The 21,927-nt window shown below is 42.0% G+C and overlaps 1 protein-coding gene across 1 annotated transcript in view; it reads right to left on the reverse strand.

Annotated features, from left to right (window-relative positions):
- Positions 1–11,360: 11,360 nt before the first annotated feature.
- Positions 11,361–21,927, reverse strand: part of FGL1 (fibrinogen like 1) — a 29,836-nt gene continuing 19,269 nt past the window's right edge. Inside the window, exons 4-8 of the mRNA XM_054720325.1 lie at positions 16,635–16,794; positions 16,285–16,382; positions 15,901–15,989; positions 15,543–15,730; positions 11,361–11,606 (exon numbers count right to left, since the gene is read on the reverse strand). Of these exons, the coding sequence (XP_054576300.1) occupies positions 11,447–11,606; positions 15,543–15,730; positions 15,901–15,989; positions 16,285–16,382; positions 16,635–16,794 (695 nt within the window). The 3' untranslated portion in view covers positions 11,361–11,446. The remainder of the gene's footprint in view (positions 11,607–15,542; positions 15,731–15,900; positions 15,990–16,284; positions 16,383–16,634; positions 16,795–21,927) is intronic.

Consider the following 21,927-nt stretch of genomic DNA (forward strand, 5'->3'; position numbering starts at 1 on the left):
GCAGCTTATTTTACCTTTTAAGTAGCTATGATTCTTGTGAGGTTCTTTCTAACTTTACTCAAAATTAGCATACTTACAGTTTTCATCTATCATGTATTTTAACTGATTTATTAATTTTCTTCTTGAAGTTTTTGTGGAATGAATATAATACATCTTCCCATACAAACCCTTCAGCTTTTGCTGACTACTACCATGTTTCTCCTGGAATTCTCTTGCTGTCTCAGTTGAGCTAAGTAATACTCATCATTTCCATTGTGGATGGTCCCTTCCAAATGAGCTTCGGTTTATTAATATCCCTTTAATGTTGGTGCAAAATTGAATCTAATATTTCATATAAATTTGGATAAGTCCAAAGTAGTTACTACCTACACTGAATGGCCAGATTATTATGATCTCTGAATGCATAATAATCTAGCCACTCAGTGTATATCCTATATAATAAAAGGCTAATATGCAAATTGTCCCCTCGACCAGGAGTTCGACTACCAGGCAGGCTGGCCAACCGCCCATGTCCCCTCCCCTGGCCAGGCTGGCCAGACCTCATCCATGCACGAATTCATGCACTGGGCCTCTAAAATATATATATGTGTGTGTGTATGTATATATGTGTGTATACACACACACAACACACACACACACACACACACTGAGTGGCCAGATTATTCTGCATTCAGAGATCATAATAATCTGGCCATTCAGTGTATATCTATTATTCTAAATTTTAGATGTTGTATAATGAACTCCAAGATCATACTAGCTTATTTTTGGTAGCTACATTATCTGTGTAAATAATTTTGTATTAATTCTGATTAAAGGACTGTCTCAATACAGATCTAATTAGTGGCTCATTCTTTGAAGGGTCCATAGCATTTTTTACAGACCGCTATTGTACAACCAAGTGCAAAGGTGTTTTACCTATTTTATTGTGTTCTTACATTTGACTATGTGCTCTGCATAGGTAAATTTTTCATTTTTTTATTATAATGACTAATAACTTATGTTACCCAAAACATGTTTGTCAAATAAATGTTGAATTAATTCCTTTATAGTGCTTTTTAAAGGGAACTAGTTAACAAAGATCACTGTACCATAATGTCACATGAAATTTAAAATTTTTTTCAATTATGGTTTACATTCAATATTATCCCATGTTACTTTCAGATGCACAGCAAAGTGGTTAGAAAATCATATACTTTACAGAGTGGTTTCCTCGATGCTTCAAGTACCCACCTGGCCCCATACATAGTTAGCACAATATTATTGACTATATTCCCCATGCTGCAATCTATGTCTCTGTGACTATTTTGTAAGTACCAATTTGTATTTCTTTTTTTTTTTTAATGTTTTTATTAATTTCAGAGAGAGGAAGTGAGAGAGACAGAGACAGAAGCATCAATGTGAGAGAGAAACATTGATCAGCCATCTCCTGCACCGCCCACCCCTGGAGATTGAACCTGCAACCCGGGCCTGTGCCCTGACCAGGAATTGAACAGGTAACCTCCTGGTGCATGGATGATGCTCAACCAACTGAGAGCCACATAGGCCGAGCCCAGTTTGTACTTTTTTTTTTTTTAATGAAGTAAATGTCTTTATGAATGTTATTAGAGTAGAAGTTCAGAATGTAATGAGGTAGGAACCAGACATTTCTCTTTTGTACTTAAAAGGTTAAGTCAATAGCTAAAAATAAGTCATTATTAAAGAATGTATATAAAGAAATATACAACTTAAGATATCAATGAGACCATTACATTGTTGAAAGTAATTCTTAAAAACATTTTTTTAATCTTCATTGTTGAAAGTATTATATATGTCCCCTTCCCCCCCCACCCCACCAATTTGTACTTCTTAATCACATGAAATTTTTTATAGAAGAGGCCCACAGAGATTAATAAGCCCATCTCCTTTCCTAAAGTCCGGCTTACACCAAACCATCCAGTTGACGAGTTGTAGAACTTGAGTCTTATGAACATCAGGAAAAGGGATTATTAAACCCAATAACTTAGTCACGCATGTGCCCTATGTATGCCTCCAACCACACAACCACTGGGCATGTAAGAGTAGGGGTGGATTACTGCGCAGATTCAACACCTACCATGGCAGAGAAACAGCTTTGGAAGGCAGAAGCCACACACAAAGCTGCTCCACAGAAACCTGATGTGGAAACTTTCAGTGAATTCTGCTGCCTTGGCAGGCACATGGCATCCAACACTCTGGACCAAGGAAACTTATTTAGAGAACAAGCGTGCCTTTCAGGAGATTGCAATGAATCGGACCTTAAACTATACACTAGGGGCCTAGAGAATTATGGTTCTATTTATGTTGTTTGTGTTTTTATATATAAAACATATATATATATATGTTATATGTTATACACATATGTTTTATATATAAAAACATAAGAAAGACGCCCTTTTCCTCATTGGTTTTTGTTAATAAATATTGTTTGGTAATAGCTGCTATATTGAACAGAGAGGAACAGCTACCTCAAGGCCTTAAATTCTACTGGATTTTTCAAAATTGATATTCAATTTCCAGCTTAGCTTTGATAGCAATATTTTCAAATCATGATAAGTAAAAAACACTGAAGCAAGTCCTCCTGACCATGAGATCTTGTGTGCACTGAGGAGATCAGAACACTGGAACCGAAGTTGTTCGCGTCTTTGATGTGGCTTACAGCCTGCATCTCTAACCGGACAATCAATGGGTCCTTGCTGCCTGTCACTACTTGAGCCGATTAAGCAGAGAGAGGGGTGAATCATTTGAGCGTTTATTCCAATACTGCCGGCAGTCTGGGAGAGCAGCAGGTCATCCACAAAAATCTGCTCTCCACCCCACCATAAACCAACAGCTTACATTGTGTAGAAGGGCAAAGATTACCTGGGAAGAAGGCAAAAGGGTATGCCAAAGAGGCAGTTTACAGGTAATGCGGGCTGGAGATTTGCAAAGGCCTGCGGGTATGCAAAGGCTGGGGTTTTCAAAGGGCTGGCGGCTCTGGTCTCTGCAACAAGGTTGTTCATCTTCCCATGGTGACAGGCAGCTCCTGGATGGGGAGGAGGGGCCGCATTTCCAGGTGAGCTCCCAGGCCCCACGTGCCTCTCCCAGCCAGGTGACAGTGTGCCTTCTTTAATCAGAATAAAACAATCACGATTAACAGAGCATGCTTAATATTCTTACAATTATAGTTGCTCCCCAATATTCTATTTCTGCCCCTTATCACATCCAGTCACAACTCCCTTCCTTTCCGTCCAGAAATCCCCATCAGTAAAGTTAGAACCAAAATAAATAGAGCTTATTGCTTGGTGACTGAAGGGCATTTCCCTGACCTGACAAGACATTCTCGCCCTTCCTTGTTAGCACCTCAGGCAGCAATGGCGAGTCAACACCTGAGAAGGTACCAGAAAGAATCTACCTGAGGGACCAGGTCCCTAACAGTTAGTTCCCAGTGACCGAACTTCTCCCCAGGCCCACACCTGGAGCCTCTGAGGGTCAAGAAGACCCTGAGCGGCCTGAGCCAGAAGCCCGTGGGCCAACATCTAGGCAGTTCACTGGGCCGGCCCTTTAGGGAGGGAAGACTGAGACAGGAGGGGAGGAAGCCGAGACTCACTTAGGATTTGCTCTGGGAAGGAAGTCCTCTCTGGGTGGCATTCTTGCCACTGTGACTTTGCAGGGTCAGCAAAGCCACGTTGTGAATTCACGATACAATCCTGCCTGGGAAGCAGCAAGAGCAGACCTGCAAAGCTGCCTGTGGACACGAGATAGAGGCAGTTCCTCTGTTAGAACCCACATCTCCAGGCAGGGAGATGGTCCTGCAAATAGTGGCCACACGTCTTACCAGGGCGACAGGTCCCAGGTCACAGCCATTCCATGAGGGGCCTCCGGGCTACTACCCCTTCCTGCCAAACTCAGAAACACCAGCGCTAACCAGAGTGTCTTCCTCTCCCCACCACTGCTGGACTTTTTCCATCAACCATGAAATCCCCTCCTGGTACGCTTTCTTCCTTTTATTTTAGGAAATTTGAAGAAAATATTTTTCAGGTAAAATACACAAATATTTCTTTTTAAATATTTAAAGGTTTGCATTTAAAACACTCTTTGACTGAGAAATTACTCTTCAGTGAAGACTTGTCACATCTTGGAGTGGAAGACTGTGTTTTGGCAGGGGTTATTTATGGATATAGGAAAAAGGGACTAACTGAAAATGGTCAAGGAGATTGCCACACACTTTACAAAAAATAAATTTAAAAAAAATTTTTTTTGTTCTGGGCCTACTTCCAGCATGGAAAAGTTTTCCTCTCTAAATAGACTCTTTTAGGAAGTTTTGGATGATGGTGAAGATGGTCTACAGAGAGTTTGTCACCCTAACTTCAGCTTTGATGAACATTGACATATTAAATAAAAGCTACAGTGACCAATGAGCTCCAGAAGTCAGTCTTTTACTAAATTATGAAGCAAGGAGGCCAGCTGGCATTCACGCCCCCTTGGCAGCTAGTATGATCCAGGCTTTCTGACCGAAGGAATGAGTATGGAGAGCTCACCAGCTGTCCAAGCATCCTGGCTCAGGCATCCGGTCCTCAAGGGATTGCTGAAGAATGTGGGCGCACACCTGATAGCCATCTGCATGCTGTAATCATCATTGCATTGCTTTTTTTCTCGCTGGGTTTCAGAAAACTGTAAGAGAATGTAGGTCTGAACTTCTATCCCATTAAGGTTCACCCTGGAAGATTGTCCTTGAGCTAAAACTGCTATGTCAAACTGTTCAACTTCTCTGAATGAGAGCAGTGTTGAGGAATAACACCAAGGATCTTTAAACTTTTGGGTGAATCAGATTTATTTCTGGAACTTGTTAAAACTTAAGTGGCTCAGGCCTCCAACGTGGAGCTGACATTAAAAATAGCCTTGAGAATAAAATATATTGTCTTTCCAAACTCCTTCTAGCTCCTCCGAGTTACACATCCTACTACATGCTGACTCATACACAAACAATATGCAGATGTTCCTTGAACCCAAGTTTCAAAAGATCCCTGTTTAGAAAAAGTTCGTAAGCATACTCACCAAATTCCTTACATATTGTGAATGTTTTCAGAGTTATTCTCTCTCTGGCCCTACTGGTCTCCAAGTCAACATGGAACTCTTGCTAATGTTTCATTTTAATTGGCATTGCTTTACTTTGCATAATCATTGCATATGTCTATCAGCTTTTGACTTTTAAAAACATTTTTTTAAGTATACAATTTTCTGTCTCTTTTTTAAAATCCCTTATATTGTGTGTGTGTTTGTGTTGTGTGTTTTTTTAATGTATATGTTTTTATTGATTGCAGAGAGAAGCAGGGAGAGGGCTACAGGGATAGAAACATCAATGATGAGAGAGGATCATTGATTGGCTGCCTCCTGCATGCCCCCTACTGGGGATTGAGCTCATAACCTGTGCATGTGCCCTGACAGGGAATCCAACTATGACTTATAATCACTGAGACACACTGGCCGGGCACTATTTTTTTTAAGTATACAATTTTCTGCCTCTTCAATATGAATAAAAGCACAAGGCTATCACTCTCTGAAGCCACAACTACTAGAACAGGACAAAAGTGGCTGGGGTTATGTCGATTTTCCACCAATGAGCTACTTAGTGTTTCAAATTTAACTTCCTCATAACTTGGGAAACACGGGCTGTTTTTTAAAAACAACAACAACAACTAGTGGTTAAAGAGCTGGTATTATCTCTAAAGAGCCGTCTTTGAGGAGTGTGCGATTCCTGAGAAGCTCAGTTTGTTTGGTCAACAGAAAAGGTCAGAGAAGCCTTTGTAACCAGCCGCCTTCCCGGAGGTTTCATTTTACATTTCAAGCGCCCTGTGTTCTAACATCACCCAACCGAAAAGAGACACTGAGGTGTGATAGAGGAGGAGCGTGCACGAGATGGGACAGCTGGCACATGTCGGCCACCTTTAAGAGCTGCAAAACTACCTGGTGTTCCCAAGAATGATGACGTGCGCGATCATTCCGAAGGGTGTAGTCACTGCTCCTGGGAGAGAAGCCGCCGCGGGAACCAGGGAGGCAGCTACTACCCGACAAAGGGGTGTCTGTTCGGCGCCCTGAAGGAAACCTTCAAATGACCCCTAACTCAAAACGGTGTAAGGCCCACGTCTTCTAATGAACGTACAAACCTAGTCCTTCTAACGTAGACTCTGGCCCCATCCCCCTTGCTATGTGACTTTGGAGAAACCTCTTTTGAAGTTTTCTGTGTCTATAAAACCTGGGTAATAATACTATCTCCCAGCTGGTGGAAATTGTAGGAATTAATTAGTTCAGGCTGGAAAGGCCTTTGATAATGCTAAGGGCTGAATGTTGTTCTGGTTAGAGGTGCAGGTGGAGGCAATGTTTCATAGCACGTCTATAATTAGAAAGGCCTAGAAACGGCAGCGGGTGCCAGCACCCAGGAGCCCAGGACACAATACCCTGTGTCACCGGCTCCCCGGGAAGAAGCCGGCTTGCTGCGGCTAAAAGCCTCACACCGCCCTTTGTCCTCCTGGCAAGGCTGCAGCTGGTCTGGGGCCTGCCCTCCCCCCCCCCCCCCCACTCCCGCCCCGCCATGCACACCGCTGCACTAGGTTTTACCAGGTGCACCTCCCTTCTAAGGCCGCTTTCTAAGCGAAGCGCCGACATTCTTAGGTCTGTGATGATGCCTGTGACTCTATGAGTCAAGGGAGTAAGTCAGTCCTTCCCCACAAATACCTGGAAAATGCAGGCGGCCTCTCGGTCTATACAATAAAGGGAGAGGTCTAACTAAACCTTCTTTCAGAGAAGAACAACTTTGTTTTCTTCCCCCCAAACAAACAGGTTTTTAAAATCACAAAGTGTTATCTGGAATGTAAATAGGTAAAATATATAAAAACTGAGCTTTGTCAGAGTGGAGGACTCTCCTGAACCCTGTCCCCCCATGCCCAGGCCCCTGTCCCCCCATGTCTCCTCCCCCCACCCCCCCCCCAGTCTGCACCAGCTCCATGCCCACAGGGCCCTCTCAAGGGACCCTCCCTCTGAGCGGTTAGGAGCCCGGCTCCCAGGAGAGATCGCAGCGCCAGGCAAGGGTCAGACAGCCAACCCGAGGCAGGTGCGCCCACTGCGACCCTCCAGGAGAGGCTCACCTTCTAGGGAGCTGGGCCAGAGGGCTGGGCCTGGAGGCACCCGGGGAAGAGCCCCCGGGGAGCCCAGGCCTCGGCTGTTGCCTGCCCATCCGCGGGCTGTCCCCACAGGAAGGGCCCCGTGGCCTGCTCTGGGACACCCCTTCACCTGCACCCCATGCAGGACAGGAGCGCCCCTCCCAGCCACTGCCACAAACGCACAGACCTCACCAGGTCCCTTCTCAGAGGACAGGATGACAGGCCCTCCCTCCGCTCTGTCCTGCCCCAGCACCCCCCCTTCCCATCCCCCCACCCCTCACACTGTGCTCCTGAAGGTGCTGTGGGTGGGGCTTGTCCCAGGGAGGCGGGGTCGCTAATGCTAGTAGACTGAGCACTGAAAAGAACACACTGGTTTGTGGACCCTGATGTCCAATCAGCTGATAGAAAGGAAAAGCGTATTTGCATTTTAAAACGTGATGAAGCCTAGTAACTCCCTAAGGATGACCTTTCAGAGGCGCTTATTTCAGACTGGGGTCTTCCTGATATTTGTGGCTTCAGGTGAGGCAGCCGATTTCCCTCTTTTACATCTAAACGTCTCAGGTGACCTCCCTATTCTCTCTCTGCCCTTATTTCCTGGCCTCCGGTTATTCTCTGCACTAGCCCATTGAAACAGACTTAAGGATACAAATCACATTATCACTACGTATTTTCCGACTTATAAGACGACTTTTTAACCCATGAAAACCTTCTCAAAAGTCGGGGGTTGTCTGATACGCCGGGTGTCATCTTATAGGGCGGGTATATCCCAAACTCTATATTTTGACTGGAAAAGTTGGGGGTCATCTTATACGCCCAGTCGTCTTATACGCCGGAAAATACGGTAAATCCAACGTTCTTTCATTAGAACTCTTCCTCGTCCATCTTTTTATGGCATTTACATTCTCGTATCATTCCTGCCGAATTGAAAAACTCTGATACGGAGCTTTAAGTAACACTATACTGGTTTAGCTGCCCCCCCCCACTTTTCTGTAGAATCACTTTTTTTTTAAATATACCTTTAAAAGCTTTTCTTTTGATCTTTTAATTGTATGAGTTCTTCAGGCTACTACTTGAGCAAATAATAGCTGTGTTTAAAATGGTCACTGGTACCCCATTCTTTAAGTGTGATCTGCAGAACGCTATTCCCACAAGACTGCATTAGAAAATAAATGTTCAGAAACATTGGGGAAGGATTCTCTCACTGCACATTCTAGAGACTGTAAAACGGAATATTCTCTCCTGATCTTCCTTCCAGATGGAGTGACCACATGACTCAATGTTGGCCAAGAAGGCAGAAATTGAAGTCCATCGACCCTTTGCCCTCCTTCCTGCTTTTTCCATGGGCCGGAAGCAGGCACTGCGGTGGACACCTTGAGATTTTGAAGGAAGGGCGAAGTGAACTGCAGAGATATCCGCTTCCACACTGCAGAGCCCTGATCCTGGGCAGCCGCCTCCTGCCTCCAGGGTTCTTATTACACAAAAACAATCCCATTTGTTTGCATTTCCAAATCAGGTGACTTATACCTCCCGACTGAACACACTTCTAACTAGATATAAAAATACAGCATACTATCTGTCTCTCTTGGAACTTGGGAATGCACATTAGAATATTAAAGGACCCAAGAAAATATTCAAAAGAAATCTGTTGAATTTTGTTTAACGAATCATCTCCTAAACTCATTTGATTAAGGGGCCCTTTTAGTTATTGTTTTGTTTGTTTTTTTTTATTTGTTTGTTTGTTTTTTGTTTTTTTGTATCAAGGGGCCCTTTTATTCTTGTGTTAGCTATTACTATCCCATAGGGCAGTGATGGGCAACCTTTTGAGCTTGGTGTGTCAAACTTCACCAAAAAACTGAGCATAACTCCGGTAAGTGTGTCACTTTGAGGAAAAAACTAACTCCAAGACTCTAGTCGCAAATGTTTCATCCTCAGGAGCAGCAAATGTTTCATCCTCAGCATGCAGCCGCGTGTCATCAGAAATGGCTACGCGTGTCTTAGGTTCGCCATCACTGCCATAGGGCTACAGTTCCCTACATCCTTGATTTTCAAAGTGTGATCCCTAGAGCAGCAACTTCTGCTATCATCTGGAAACTTGTTAAAAAACAAAACAAAAAAACAGAATCCTAAAAAATAAAAAAATCTCCCAGAATGCTAGGCCCCACCCCAGAATCTACCTTTTAACAAGAGCCTCTGGTGATTTGCATGACATTAAAGGTTGAGAAGCACAACTTTGGGAAACACTGGTTAGAGAACAAAGTAAAACTAACCTTAACATTTTTATGTGACCCATTATTTTGAGACATCTATTATTATTGTCCCTTCATGCCTACTTCACTGATAATCATAACTAGTTCTTACTGATTGCTTACTTTGTGCAAGACATTATCCTAAGTACTTGAGTAATTCTCACTCAACCTGAGACAGGTACTATTGTAATCATCTTATAGATGAGATAGCTGAGGCTCAGAGAGGTTAAGTAGCCTCCCAGGGTCACACAGCTATTAAGTGGCAGAATCCTGGGTTTGAGGCTGTAAGGATCACTAAGGGATACTGCCCCTCCAACCGTTTTTGTTTCCATGCACTTTCCTACTTTGTGTGTTTTTCACAAGGGTTTCCTTCTGCCTGCAACCATCTCCCACACTCACCTAATTAAAAGGTGTCAGCTGAGCCCTCCTCGGTTTTCTCAGTGGTTAGCGTCGGCCTTCGGACTGAAGGGTCACAGGTTCGATTCTGGTCAAGGACATGTGCCTCGTTGCAGGCTCTATCCCCGGCCCTGGTCAGGGCACATGTGGTGTGTCTCTCTCACATCGATGTTTCTCTCTGTGTCTCTACCCCTCCCTTCCATTCTCTCTAAAACATCAATGGGAAAAAATACCCTCTGGTGAGGATTAACAACAAAAACAATGTCAGCTGAAAAGTTTAGTTCTCCCAGGAAGCTTTTCTGATCCTCTCCCCCAAACCAGGGCAGGCCCCTGCTACCAGTATACATGTCTGAAGCACATATTTTTCCTTCATTCTTATCTGCCTTTAAAATTATATTTTTATGACTATACTAGAGGCCTGGTGCACAAAATTCTTGCACTGGGGGGGAGGGGAGTCCCTCAGCCCAGCCTGCACCCTCTCGCACCCTCTCACAGTCTGGGAGCCCTCAGGGGATGTCCAACTGATGGTTTAGGCCTACTCCCCATGGAGAGGCTCCCGCCACCACTGCTGCACTCACCAGCCATGAACCCCACTTCTGGCTGAGCGGCACTCCCCCTGTGGGAGCGCACTGACCACCAGGGGGCAGCTCTTGCATTGAGCATCTGCCCCCTGATGGTCAGTGTGTCATAGTGACCAGTCATTCTGCCATTTGGTCCATTTGCATATTAGCCTTTTATTATATAGGATGGTTAGTGCATATCTTACTAAAAACACCTGAGCTTCATGTGGACTTTAACTGTATTCTCTGGGTCTGATTCTTGTCGGCACTCGAATATTTGGGGGAACATCTTACCCTTAGTCTTTCACTCTCACTTTAAAGGTTCTCTCTCTACCTCACCCATCCACATTCTAGTCAGAAGAACCTGTAGCATGGTGGCAACATGTTTCATTTAGCCTCAGAAGGCTTGGATGTGAGTCTTTGTTCCCTTACTTACTAGCTTTGTAACTTTGAGCAGTCACAAAACCTTAGATCCATAAATTCTCAGCTCTGTTCATTGGGATAATATTACTTCACAGGATTGGTATAAACAAGGCTTCGGAAAGAAGAGTACAACCTACATAAACATCCTAAAAGTATAAGATATGTTTTCTGGTTATTAAGATCCTGGGTTGTGTTTATAAGATTTCCAGCTTTGTAATCAGAGACCTGGGTTCAAATCCCTACTCATAATATTTGTTGTCCATGCAGTTGATTTGGCAATCCATTATTTGCTGGATTTTTTTAATGTGTATATTCAACTACATTCATACTTAATTTAGTATGTACTTAGGCTTGTGTTATCTCTCAAGTTGGCATATATTCTATGCTTTTTATTTTTGGTGTGCTCTTTATTTTTTATTCAACTCTAATTTTGTATTCAAATCATCATATCCCTCTTTACACAGGAATGCAATCATTGTTAACATAATCTACATTTATTTGGTGAACATTACATACAATTTCTGTACATTAATTAACAAAGACAAGTAAGAATGAAAAGTAGTACACAACAATGACCATCATCATACATGTATATGTTCAAAATTGTTATTTTTCAAATCACTTTAAACCAACATGATTTGCAGAAGTAAAACCCCAGGGGGAACGATTAAACGATATTTGAAATAAAGTCATTTGGCCTAATTTTCATAACCACGGATTTCAAAGAATACCACCATCCATGCCAGGTGTGCCAGACAACCCCATTGTCAGTTGTATTGCTATAGGGGCCCAGGTAGTATAAACCATTCAGGTTTGCAGAGTGACACCTAGTGGGAGAAAACATAAACACAGAACAATCAGACCAGAAAAATATCCCGACACCCTTGTAGTATTTTGCTAACAAATGATCAAAAACATCTTTATGAATTCTTCCATTTCAGACAAGGAAATATTTATCAGTTTTCAGAAGCCAAGATATTCCTACAACAGATGGATTTTTTTAAAAAACTGGTGGATTTTAGCACCATAACAAATCTGAGGATCCGAGCCAGGACACTTGGAGTGAGCATATTGATAAAGAAGCTTTTCTGTTCTTAACAGCCTTTAAACAAAAAAAGAAAAACAAGCAAACAAAGGCTGAGCTTTGTGATCCTCGGCCTTGGCAAGACTGGCAGTGGGTAACGCAGCGAGGTGGGGCGGAGCGCTCGACCGCTGCTCCCCGCCCCCCATAATTTGCACTGACACATTTACCCATCTGCTGCCAAGACGCCACTTTCGTAATTCCAACTCTTTCCCTCCCCTTTTAAAAAATCGCTAGCATATCAATATTTCAACCTCAAGGATAAGAAAACAAAGACTAAACCCACAGTTTAAAGTTTTCCCAGCCGACAACCAATAATCATTTGTCTGAGTTACTGAGTTAATTTTTCACTCTAATATATTGCTCCAATCTGGATAAAGTGGTTAGGTTATCATGCATTTTAAAAAGTCTCCCTTCTTCCTTTAATATCTATAAACTAGAGGCCTGGTGCATGAATTCATGCACGGGTGGAGTCTGGCCAGCCAGCCCTGATGAGGGCCAATGGGGGCTGGGCCGGCGGGCGGGCGGGCAGGGGTGGAGAAGGGGAGCCCATGGGCAGTTGGCCCCAACTCTGATTGGGGTGGGGGACCAAAGGACCAATAGGGGGCCGGACCGGCCAGGGGGAGGGACCATGGAGGTTTGGGGGACCGATTGGGGCCGGATCAGGCCAGTTGACCACCATGTCATAGCAACCGGTCATTCCGGTCATTCCATTGTTCCGGTCACTTGGCTTTTATATATATAGATTTTGTCCCTGGCATGGACTAAGAGTATGTGCAGTGTTATGAAATGAACTGCTGTGTATTTCTTTATTGATATAACCAATGAAAGATGTCAGGCAATAGGATGTAAAGAGAACATTCACAAAGAATAGTTCTGACATCTATGGAAAGTACCCAAATTATATGGTTTTCCTGAATTAAAAAAAAAACAAAAAACACCATATAATTTGCCCATAAATGCCAAGTGGTTGGCTTGGATCATTTGCCCACTTGGTAATTCACTCCTGCTGACCACCCTGAAAGTCATACTAGTCTAAATAGATGGAACTAATCGGAAAAGTATACTAAATTTGAAGTGTCAATAGTGTACTGTGTTTTTAAAACTGCATGGAGTCTGGCCAGTGTGCCTCAGTGGCTGAGGGTCCACGAAGGAACCAAGAGGTCACTGGTTCCATTCCGGTCAGGGCACATGACCTGGTTTCTGGCTCAATCCCCAGTAGGGGGCGTGAAGGAGGCAGCCAAACCATGATGTTTCTCTCTCATTGATGTTTCTCTCTCTCTCTCTCTCTCTCTCCCTTCCTCTCTCTGAAATCAATAAAAAATATATATTTTTTAAAATATAAATAAATGAAAATCTATGTGACAGAAAAATAATAAGGAGGAAGAGGTTGGTAAAGTTAGACTACAGTAGTAGCAGGCATGGTAGAAGTAACACTAAACTTCTGGAATAACAGGCTTTTTCTCCAGCTTTTCTGATTTCCCACCTGCACAGCCTTCTCATCTCCTCTGACTCCAAGGATGATGCAGGTTCCTTGGGTGGCCAGCCACTGAATGGCCTTTGTCCTCCCTGAAGCCCTATCTTTAAAGTCCGGTAGACAATGTATTTGCCCAGGCTCACACGTCTGCCAGCATCATTCAGACACAATACAAGCCGAACAACTGAGCAGGCACATGGTTTTGATCTTATGCTAATATTAACCGATGTAATTGCGATGTCTGCATATAGAATTCTGTTCAAAACTAAACATGAAGGGATGCTTGCAACTTTGTAAATTATAGGTAAGTTTTACATAACTTACAAGGACAGGGGGAAGGGGGAAAGGAGGAGAAAGAGAAGGTGACCAAAGAGGGTTTCTAAAAAGAACAAGAAAATTGCTAGGGAAAAGACTGTCATTGCCTTTGAGTCTCTAAGTAGGAAAGATAACGTTGTCTCTCTGACCCTTCTCACTGCTGTATGTGCTTCAGTTCCCTTACAGATGACCAAAAAGTAAATACATTCGAACTTTTAGAAAAGCAAAATCCAGAGAAAATACTGCTTTACAACTACTTAGATTTAACTTGACCCTACCTACAACTAGCTGTATCCCCTAGACCAGTGGTCGGCAAACTCATTAGTCAACAGAGCCAAATATCAACAGTACAACGATTGAAATTTCTTTTGAGAGCCAAATTTTTTAAACTTAAACTTCTTCTAATACCACTTCTTCAAAATGGACTCTCCCAGGCCGTGGTATTTTGTGGAAGAGCCACAACTCAAGGACCAAAGAGCCGCATGTGGCTCGCGAGCCACAGTTTGCCGACCACGGCCCTAGACCAGTGGTCGGCAAACCGGGGCTCGCGAGCCACATGCAGCTCTTTGGCCCCTTGAGTGTGGCTCTTCCGCTAAATACCACGGCCTGGGCGAGTCTATTTTGAAGAAGTGGCATTAGAAGAAGTTTAAGTTTAAAAAATTTGGCTCTCAAAAGAAATTTCAATCGTTGTACTGTTGATATTTGGCTCTGTTGACTAATGAGTTTGCCGACCACTGCCCTAAGACTATACAATTCTAAAACCTCACAATAGCAGATGTTCATAATGAGGACTCTCCTGATTTTAGGGAAAATTAACATATATCTGGCATACCTCCACTTTATACAGTAGATGATTCTTAAATGCTTTAAAAGTGTGATTATAACACAGGGAGCTGTCTTGAAACCATGTTGGGTGGAGAAGAGTTAAAGGAATTGGGGAGATCTGGCCTAGAGAAGAGAGAATATGGAGGAATACAGTGCATGCCATCTGAGCCAGAGCCTGAAGACTTACGTTGAAAAGGAATTACAATTACTTTGTAGCTAACTGAGGAAAACACTGGCAACGTACAAGAAGGCAGATGTCAGGTTAATAAAAGCAAAAACTTAATACAATCAATAATGGAGCGAGCTTGCGGATTAAGTAACATTGCAGTGTTCCATCCGAGAGTGGAATTAGGTCTCAGGAATATGATAGAGGAAATCTCTGCATTGGGAGGAGCTTGGGTTCCATGATTTAATGAAAGTCACAGTAATTGAAGAGTATTATTACACAGAGAAATTTACAACAATAACATGGCCACCTCCTATGAGGGGGAAAGTGAAGAGCTACTTGGTTACTAAAAGGCCTGAAAATTTTTTTCCTATATGTAAATACTTTCTTTTTCTTCATGCCTACTTTCTTCAATTTGTGGCCTGCTGTTTATGATAACAAACCCATAATTCGGGTTGCTAACAATTTTTTTAATTGATTTCAGAGAGGAATGGAGAGGGAGAGGGAGACAGAAACATCAATGATGAGAGAGAATCATTGATCAGCTGCCTCCTGCTTGCCTCATACTGGCGATCAAACCAGCAACCTGGGCATGTGCCCTTGACCATGATCTCTTGGTTCATAGGTCGACGCTCAACCACTGAGCCACACCAGTCGGGAACAAACATCTTTGTAAAAACAGTAATTTGATTTATTACTAAGACATATTTTTCCTGCTTTGCTAACATACACAATGAACGAATCCTCAAAAATACTTCATCGGTGAAGAATTCTAATAAAGATGATTACTTAATGCCAGTATTACAAAGAAGACCAACATGACCTCATACAGATATAATTAATGCCCAACAGTGAGATACCATCAACGCCATTACACCTATGTTTATAAGACGTCAAACCTGTTAAACCACCAGCCCGACTGATCTTCCTCCGCACAGTTGCCTTCGTAGTTGTCATGATCTCTGTCCCATGTGCTGAATTTCATTCTTTGGTGACTACCCCACCATTGCACCTCCGGATGAAATCTCACTGCAAGCGAGTCTCCTGCCGTTCCAGAATATTCCCCGATATTCAACTCATAGGAATCCTGAAGGAACAGAGGCAATTTCTACTGTCAGTTGTGACTATTAAAAAAGTAGGTTTATGTAACAAACAAAAGAATTCTATTGGTATATGTTTGTTTCCACTGACTTCGGGGTTTATCTTGTATGTTTTACGCATTAATTGGTGGTATTAGTTATTTGAACATTTTAGTACCTTTTCATCTCCAACTTTGAAATTTTTGTATTGGGCATAACGGCTATTGCTTTCAAAATCTGCAAGGTCGATTTTTAAAGTGTAGTCTCCTAGAAAACAAACAAACAAACAAACAGAAAATCGTAGTGGTTTCTTTTTTAATGTATTAGATAATGACTTACTGAGGTTTAAAAAAATTCAGTCTTGCTCAGTGGACAGAGCATTGGCCTAGTTTCTTTTTCTCTATATCTTAGTTTTAAACGGCCACATTTTAGAAAGAAAATTATTGCCCAAAAGAGACCATTGCCATCTGCGAATTAGCTCTATTATCTATGATTTAGAGAAAGACATTTTAGTGTTGTTTTTATTGTATTTCCAATGAATATGATATTAGGCAAATCTTACCTTGTGTGGTTAATAAGTGAAGATTTTTATTACCCAGCCAATATTCACCATTTTTTTGGACAAAATTTCCAAAGCCATTTTCGTAGTCATTCCAGTCTCTACAAAATTTAAAGTGAAAGCTGATTTTAGCAAAATTCAAATAGACCTTTGCAGTACCCAAGGTGTCCATACCCCCTCGCTGCTGCTCTCACACCCAATATTTCCTTGATTTGTTAATGCACTTTCAGTATTCTTACTTAGAGAGAGTGAGAGTCTATCTAATTAGTAGAGTTTAGGACACGAGAAAAGGGCTCACTTATAAATCTCACATGTGCTACTGCCAATAAACCCCTGTGTCCTAATTAGCACACCTGTTAAAGTTCTCACTGCCATCAGAGCGTCTCTGAATCACAGTCCATCCTCCTCCATCAGACATGTCACAGTAAACGGAGAATTCTGCTGGGCTCTGGAGAGGTTTGATTTTGTAAAATCCACTGAGCTTAGAACCATCATTGAAAATTTCTGAACAATCTGTTTGCAAAACAAGGTAATGTAACATTTGTTTTGTGTCTTTTTTTTTTTTTTTAATAAAGGAAGGCTCTGAATGAGATTACTCAATACTAATGGAGACAGATAGACACATGACATAGACAATCAGCTTTTTAAAATGGCACCTTGTACATTAGGAAAGCATTTCTCTTCCTAGTATTTAATTATCCTCTCACTCCCTGATATGATCATAAAAAAAAAGAGTGAAATACGAATCTGCTTTTTCATTTCTAATTTTTGTGGAACACAATTTTTAAAATGATATGTGTTCAGTTGATTACATTTATTTAAGTGGAACTTACAGATTTATCAGACAGAATAGTGGAACTTACCTCTCCTCTGAAGCTAAAATAAAAAGTAGAACTATAACACCAAACAAGTCAGATGGGTTATCTTGACTTAGAGCATTGCAAATCATTCAGAAAATCTGGAAATGAACTCAAAATAGTAATCTTTTTTAAAAATATGTTTTTATTGATTTTTAGAGAGAGAGGAAGGGAAAGGGACAGAAAGATAGAAACACTGATGAGAGAGGAACATCATGGATGGGTTGCCTCCTGCACGCCCCCCACTGGGGATCAAGCCCTAAACCTGGGCAACTGCCGACCTCTTGATTCCTGGGTTGATGTTCAACCGCTGAGCCACACTTGCGGGGATAAAAATCATAATCTTCTTGTTATATTCTTACAACCTTCCAGTCTCATTAGATGTTTTACTAAACCATAACATTTCTAATAGTCCATATATTCTTAGATATTTTTGCTGAAAACTGAAAGTTTCTACTATTCTTATCTCAGCATTCTTTTTTTAGCCAGGGTATTTCTTTGACCATTGGAGCAAATATAGCTACCAGTTTGTCACTATAAAGTGATTCCTGTTTCTTAAACCACTTGAGGGTGAGACAAGTTAATATCATTGGGTCTCATTTAGGCTGATCTGTGCAGACTTAAAGAATATGGCGAGCCCTAGCTGGTTTGGCTCAGTGGATAGAGTGTCGGCCTGCGGACTGAAGGGTCCTGAGTTTGATTCCAGTCCAGGGCACATGCCTGGGTTGCGGGCTCAATCCCCAGTAGGGGGCGTGCAGGAGGCAACCAATCAATGATTCTCTCTCATCATTGATGTTTCTATCTCTCTCTCCCTCTCACTTCCTCTCTGAAATCAATAAAAATATATTTAAAAAAAAGAATATGACAAATACGAACTAAGCTATGGTTTAGATGCCCAGGAATCTATGTTTTAAGGTGAAGTACTGGTATTGGTCACTATCCAGAGATTGTTTCAGGAACACTCATTCACAGACTCTTGAATAAAGACTATAATATGACATCACTAACTTTCAAATTTTACCCTTACTATTTTGTTAATTTCCTATCTTTTCAAAAAAGTTTTATCTTCCTGATTGGATAATTCTATCCTTTCAGCATACTTTTAAGTTTTTTCTTCATTTTCATTGTTTTGACACCAAACTGTCTACAACTCTGCTTTGTTACTAACATATACTCCATTTTAAATAGATTGAATAGGCAATAGGAATCAGAAGAGAAAGGAGCCCTAACCGGTTTGGCTCAGTGGATAGAGTGTCGGCCTGCGGACTGAAAGGTCCCAGGTTCGATTCCAATCAAGGGCATGTACCTTGGTTGCGGGCACATCCCCGGTAGGAGATGTGCAGGAGGCAGCTGATCGATGTTTATCTCCCATCGATGTTTCTAACTCTCTATTCCTCTCCCTTCCTCTCTGTAAAAAATCAATAAAACATATTTTTAAAAAAGAGAGAAAGGAAACAAAGAAACTCGGTCACTTTCTAAAGCCCTCCCCAAGTTGAAACAAATCACACACTATTGCTTTGGTGAGATGATCATCTTTGTAATGATCTAAGCTTTGTTCACATATTTATTTTTGAGATTCAGAAACACAAGTGTTCTTGATACTGCTGAATTATAAAGAAATGTCCTGTTTTGTCCATTAAACAAGAGTAAAAACAATAGGGAAATGATTACCTAAAATTAGTTCCATGTTTGTTCAAAAGCTTACATCTTGTAGGCCACTTTTCATTAAAGAAGGCAGATTTGAACTTTCCTTGTTAAGAAAGCTTTTTGCTTACATTTAACCTCCTACCAAAATGCTGAATAGTAAAGTTTCATAAGGTTGAGACTATTTTCCAGGCAAATATGGAAATAATTAGCTATACTGTTTGCATCTGGAAAACTTTGTGAATATGGAGTTTTCAGCCAACACTTCCTATTTGTTTTTATTTTATGCCAAGTGTGAGTTTGTTTGTGTGTTTTTTTAAAAATTTCTTCTTCCCAGAGGAAAATGTTATCTACAACTTAAGATCCAGAGGAAAGCTTTCAAGCAGGGGGCAAAACAACACAGAACAACACCTAACATATAAATGGAGTAAGCGTCTGTAGCAAAATTAATTATATCAAATAAGGTAGGCGCCTGCCATGGGGAAATGTGACTTCCACTAACAGGGTAGGGTTTTCAATATTAACTAAAACTACAATTTTCAAAATGTTTTGAGTCCCTCAACCCCCCCTGGAGAATAGGCAGGAGGACAGGGTTAAAGAGCTCTGTGTTCATGGGACTTTAAAAAAAAAGGTTTTTGGATACTTACATAATATTAGAGTGAAGCCAAGGCCTCCTGCCCCATTTGACAAACACGGCATTAAACTGGGCGAGGTGAATACTTTCTTTGACCACGCAGAAAACAGTCCATGTTGGAAGTCTGAATGTTTAAAGCTTTTCATAAAGGGACATGACAACCTGCCAAATGGGCTTTTCCTCTTGTCCCTGAATGGAGGCTGAGCTTAAAGCCGAGAACTAAAGGCATTAAAAAAGGCCAGCACGCCCTGGCCGGTTTGCCTCACTGGTTAGAGTACTGGCCTGTTGATGGAAGGGTCTCGGGTTTGATTCCCGGTTCCCAGTCAAGGGCATGTACTTCAGTTGCAGGTTTCCCAGCCCTGGTGGGGGCGCATGTGGGAGGCAACTCACTGATGCTCTCACTAGATGTGTCTCTCTTTTTCTCTCTCTCCCTCTTCCCTCCCTTCCATTTCTTTCTCCTCCTTCCCTTCCACTCTAGAAAACAATGGAAAAAATATCCTCTGGTGTGGATTTAAAAAAAGGTCAGCCGGCCCTCCACGGAGCAAGTTGGGAAATGCCAGAACTGGCTCTCCCATTGCCATTCTCAGCCAGGTGACATAAGAAGGGAACACAAGAGCCCTCGCTGGTTTGGTTCTTCGGACTGAAGGGTCCTGGGTTAGATTCCAGTCAAGGGCACATGCCTGGGTTGCAGGCTCAATCCCCAGTGAGGGGCGTGCAGGAGGCAGCCGATCCATGATTCTCTCTCATCATTAATGTTTCTTCTCTCTCTCCCTCTCCTGTCCTCTCTGAAATCAATAAAAATATATTTTTTTTAAAAAAGAAAATAATAATTTTAATGGCAAAGACTTCACATCCATCCTCCCCTAGGAAATTAGATCAGGAGAGAAATAGATACGATACATAAATCTGCTCATTTTTGTCGGGACCCCTTCCAGTTTTATACACAGTTTCTTGTGTAACTCAAATTTACCTTTGAAATGTTTTTAAAAATGATAGCTATACCGTGAGCACTTACTGTGTGGCAGGCACAATTCTAAATGCTTTCATTCATTTAACTCTCACAATAATCCTATAAACTAGCAGCTGTTACTATCCTCATTTTACAGCTGAGAAAATTGAGGCATGGAGGAGTTAAATAACTGGCCGGAGGACATACTGCTAGCAGGGCTGCAATCCATTCTTCAAACAATAGGCAGGACAACCCTCGTTTCAAAATAGACGGTTAATATGTGTTTGGGTGACTAAGAGCAGGGACATCCAGGGAGGGCAGATCCAGGCTGGTCCTTTAGGAAGATGCTCTGGCAACAAAGATCCTTCTAGGCTTTCCTCATTAGAGTCAGCTTCACCAAAACATGCTAATTTTATGGGTTGCCTGTCTGGTTTCACAGTCCTTGGGAGCTCTGACTCAAGGCACTTCTAGTTACCTTTCTTTATAAGAGTGTTACCTTTCTGGGCCAGAAGCTGATATCTAAGGCAATGCAAGGCATGTTAACTTGCCTTAATAAAATATTATTTGCCCACAGTAGGGGAGCATGGAAGTTCAAGGTTAAGGTGTCTGTATGTTTGGTTTCTTCTGAACCCTCTCTCCTTGGCTAACAGATGTCTGCTTTCTTGTTCTGTCTTTACGTGGTCTTTCTCCTGTGCACCCATATCCTTGGTCTCTCCCTGTGTGTCCAGCTTTGCTCTTCTTATAAGGACACCAGTCAGATTGAATTAGGGCCCATCCTAATGGCCTCATTTTAACTTCATCACCTCTTTAAAGGCCCTGACTCCAAATATAGTCACATTCACCGTGCTGGGGGTTAGGGCTTCAATGTGAAGATTGGGAGGTAGGGGACAGAATTCAGCCCATGAGGGCAGGGTCATCAATCAAATGGCCTTCTGACCATTCTGGTGATCCCCTTCTCTGTGAATCATTTCTGTCCTCCACAATGATCGACCCAAATGGCCCAGTGAGATCTTACAACTATTGCTTGTGTACTTTAAAAGACGCCTGGAGGAAATCAGGTGAGCAGTTTTCTGCAGGTAACAGTGATATGTTCAGTGTTATGTTTCTAGGGGGGAATACTGGCCTCATGAAAAGGGAAGTCACCAAACTATAGAATATACACATAAAACAACTCTTTTATTTTCCTAAATTATTTTCATTCCTTTTCCTTTTCTAAACTTTTATTCTATTACATTACTTATTTCCTAAGGCACATCAGAGTTTCAGAGGGAAAAACTGTGTTAATGTACCAAGAAAAAATACACAAATAAAAACAAAGCTCGCCCTAACCGGTTTTGCTCAGTGGATAGAGTGTCGGCCCACAGACTGGAGTCCCAGGTTCAATTCCAGTCAAGGGCATGCACCTTGCGGGCTAGATCCCCAGTAGGGGGCAAGCAGGAGGCAGCTGATTGATGTTTGTAACTCTCTCCCTTCCTCTCTGTAAAATCAACAAAAATATATTTTTTAAAAACCCCACAAAGCTCAACTGTAAGATTTTGCAAATATAATCTGCCATTTGCAAA

The sequence above is a fragment of the Eptesicus fuscus genome, chromosome 8, assembly GCF_027574615.1.
Source record: "Eptesicus fuscus isolate TK198812 chromosome 8, DD_ASM_mEF_20220401, whole genome shotgun sequence".
Classification (NCBI taxonomy): Eukaryota; Metazoa; Chordata; class Mammalia; order Chiroptera; family Vespertilionidae; genus Eptesicus; species Eptesicus fuscus.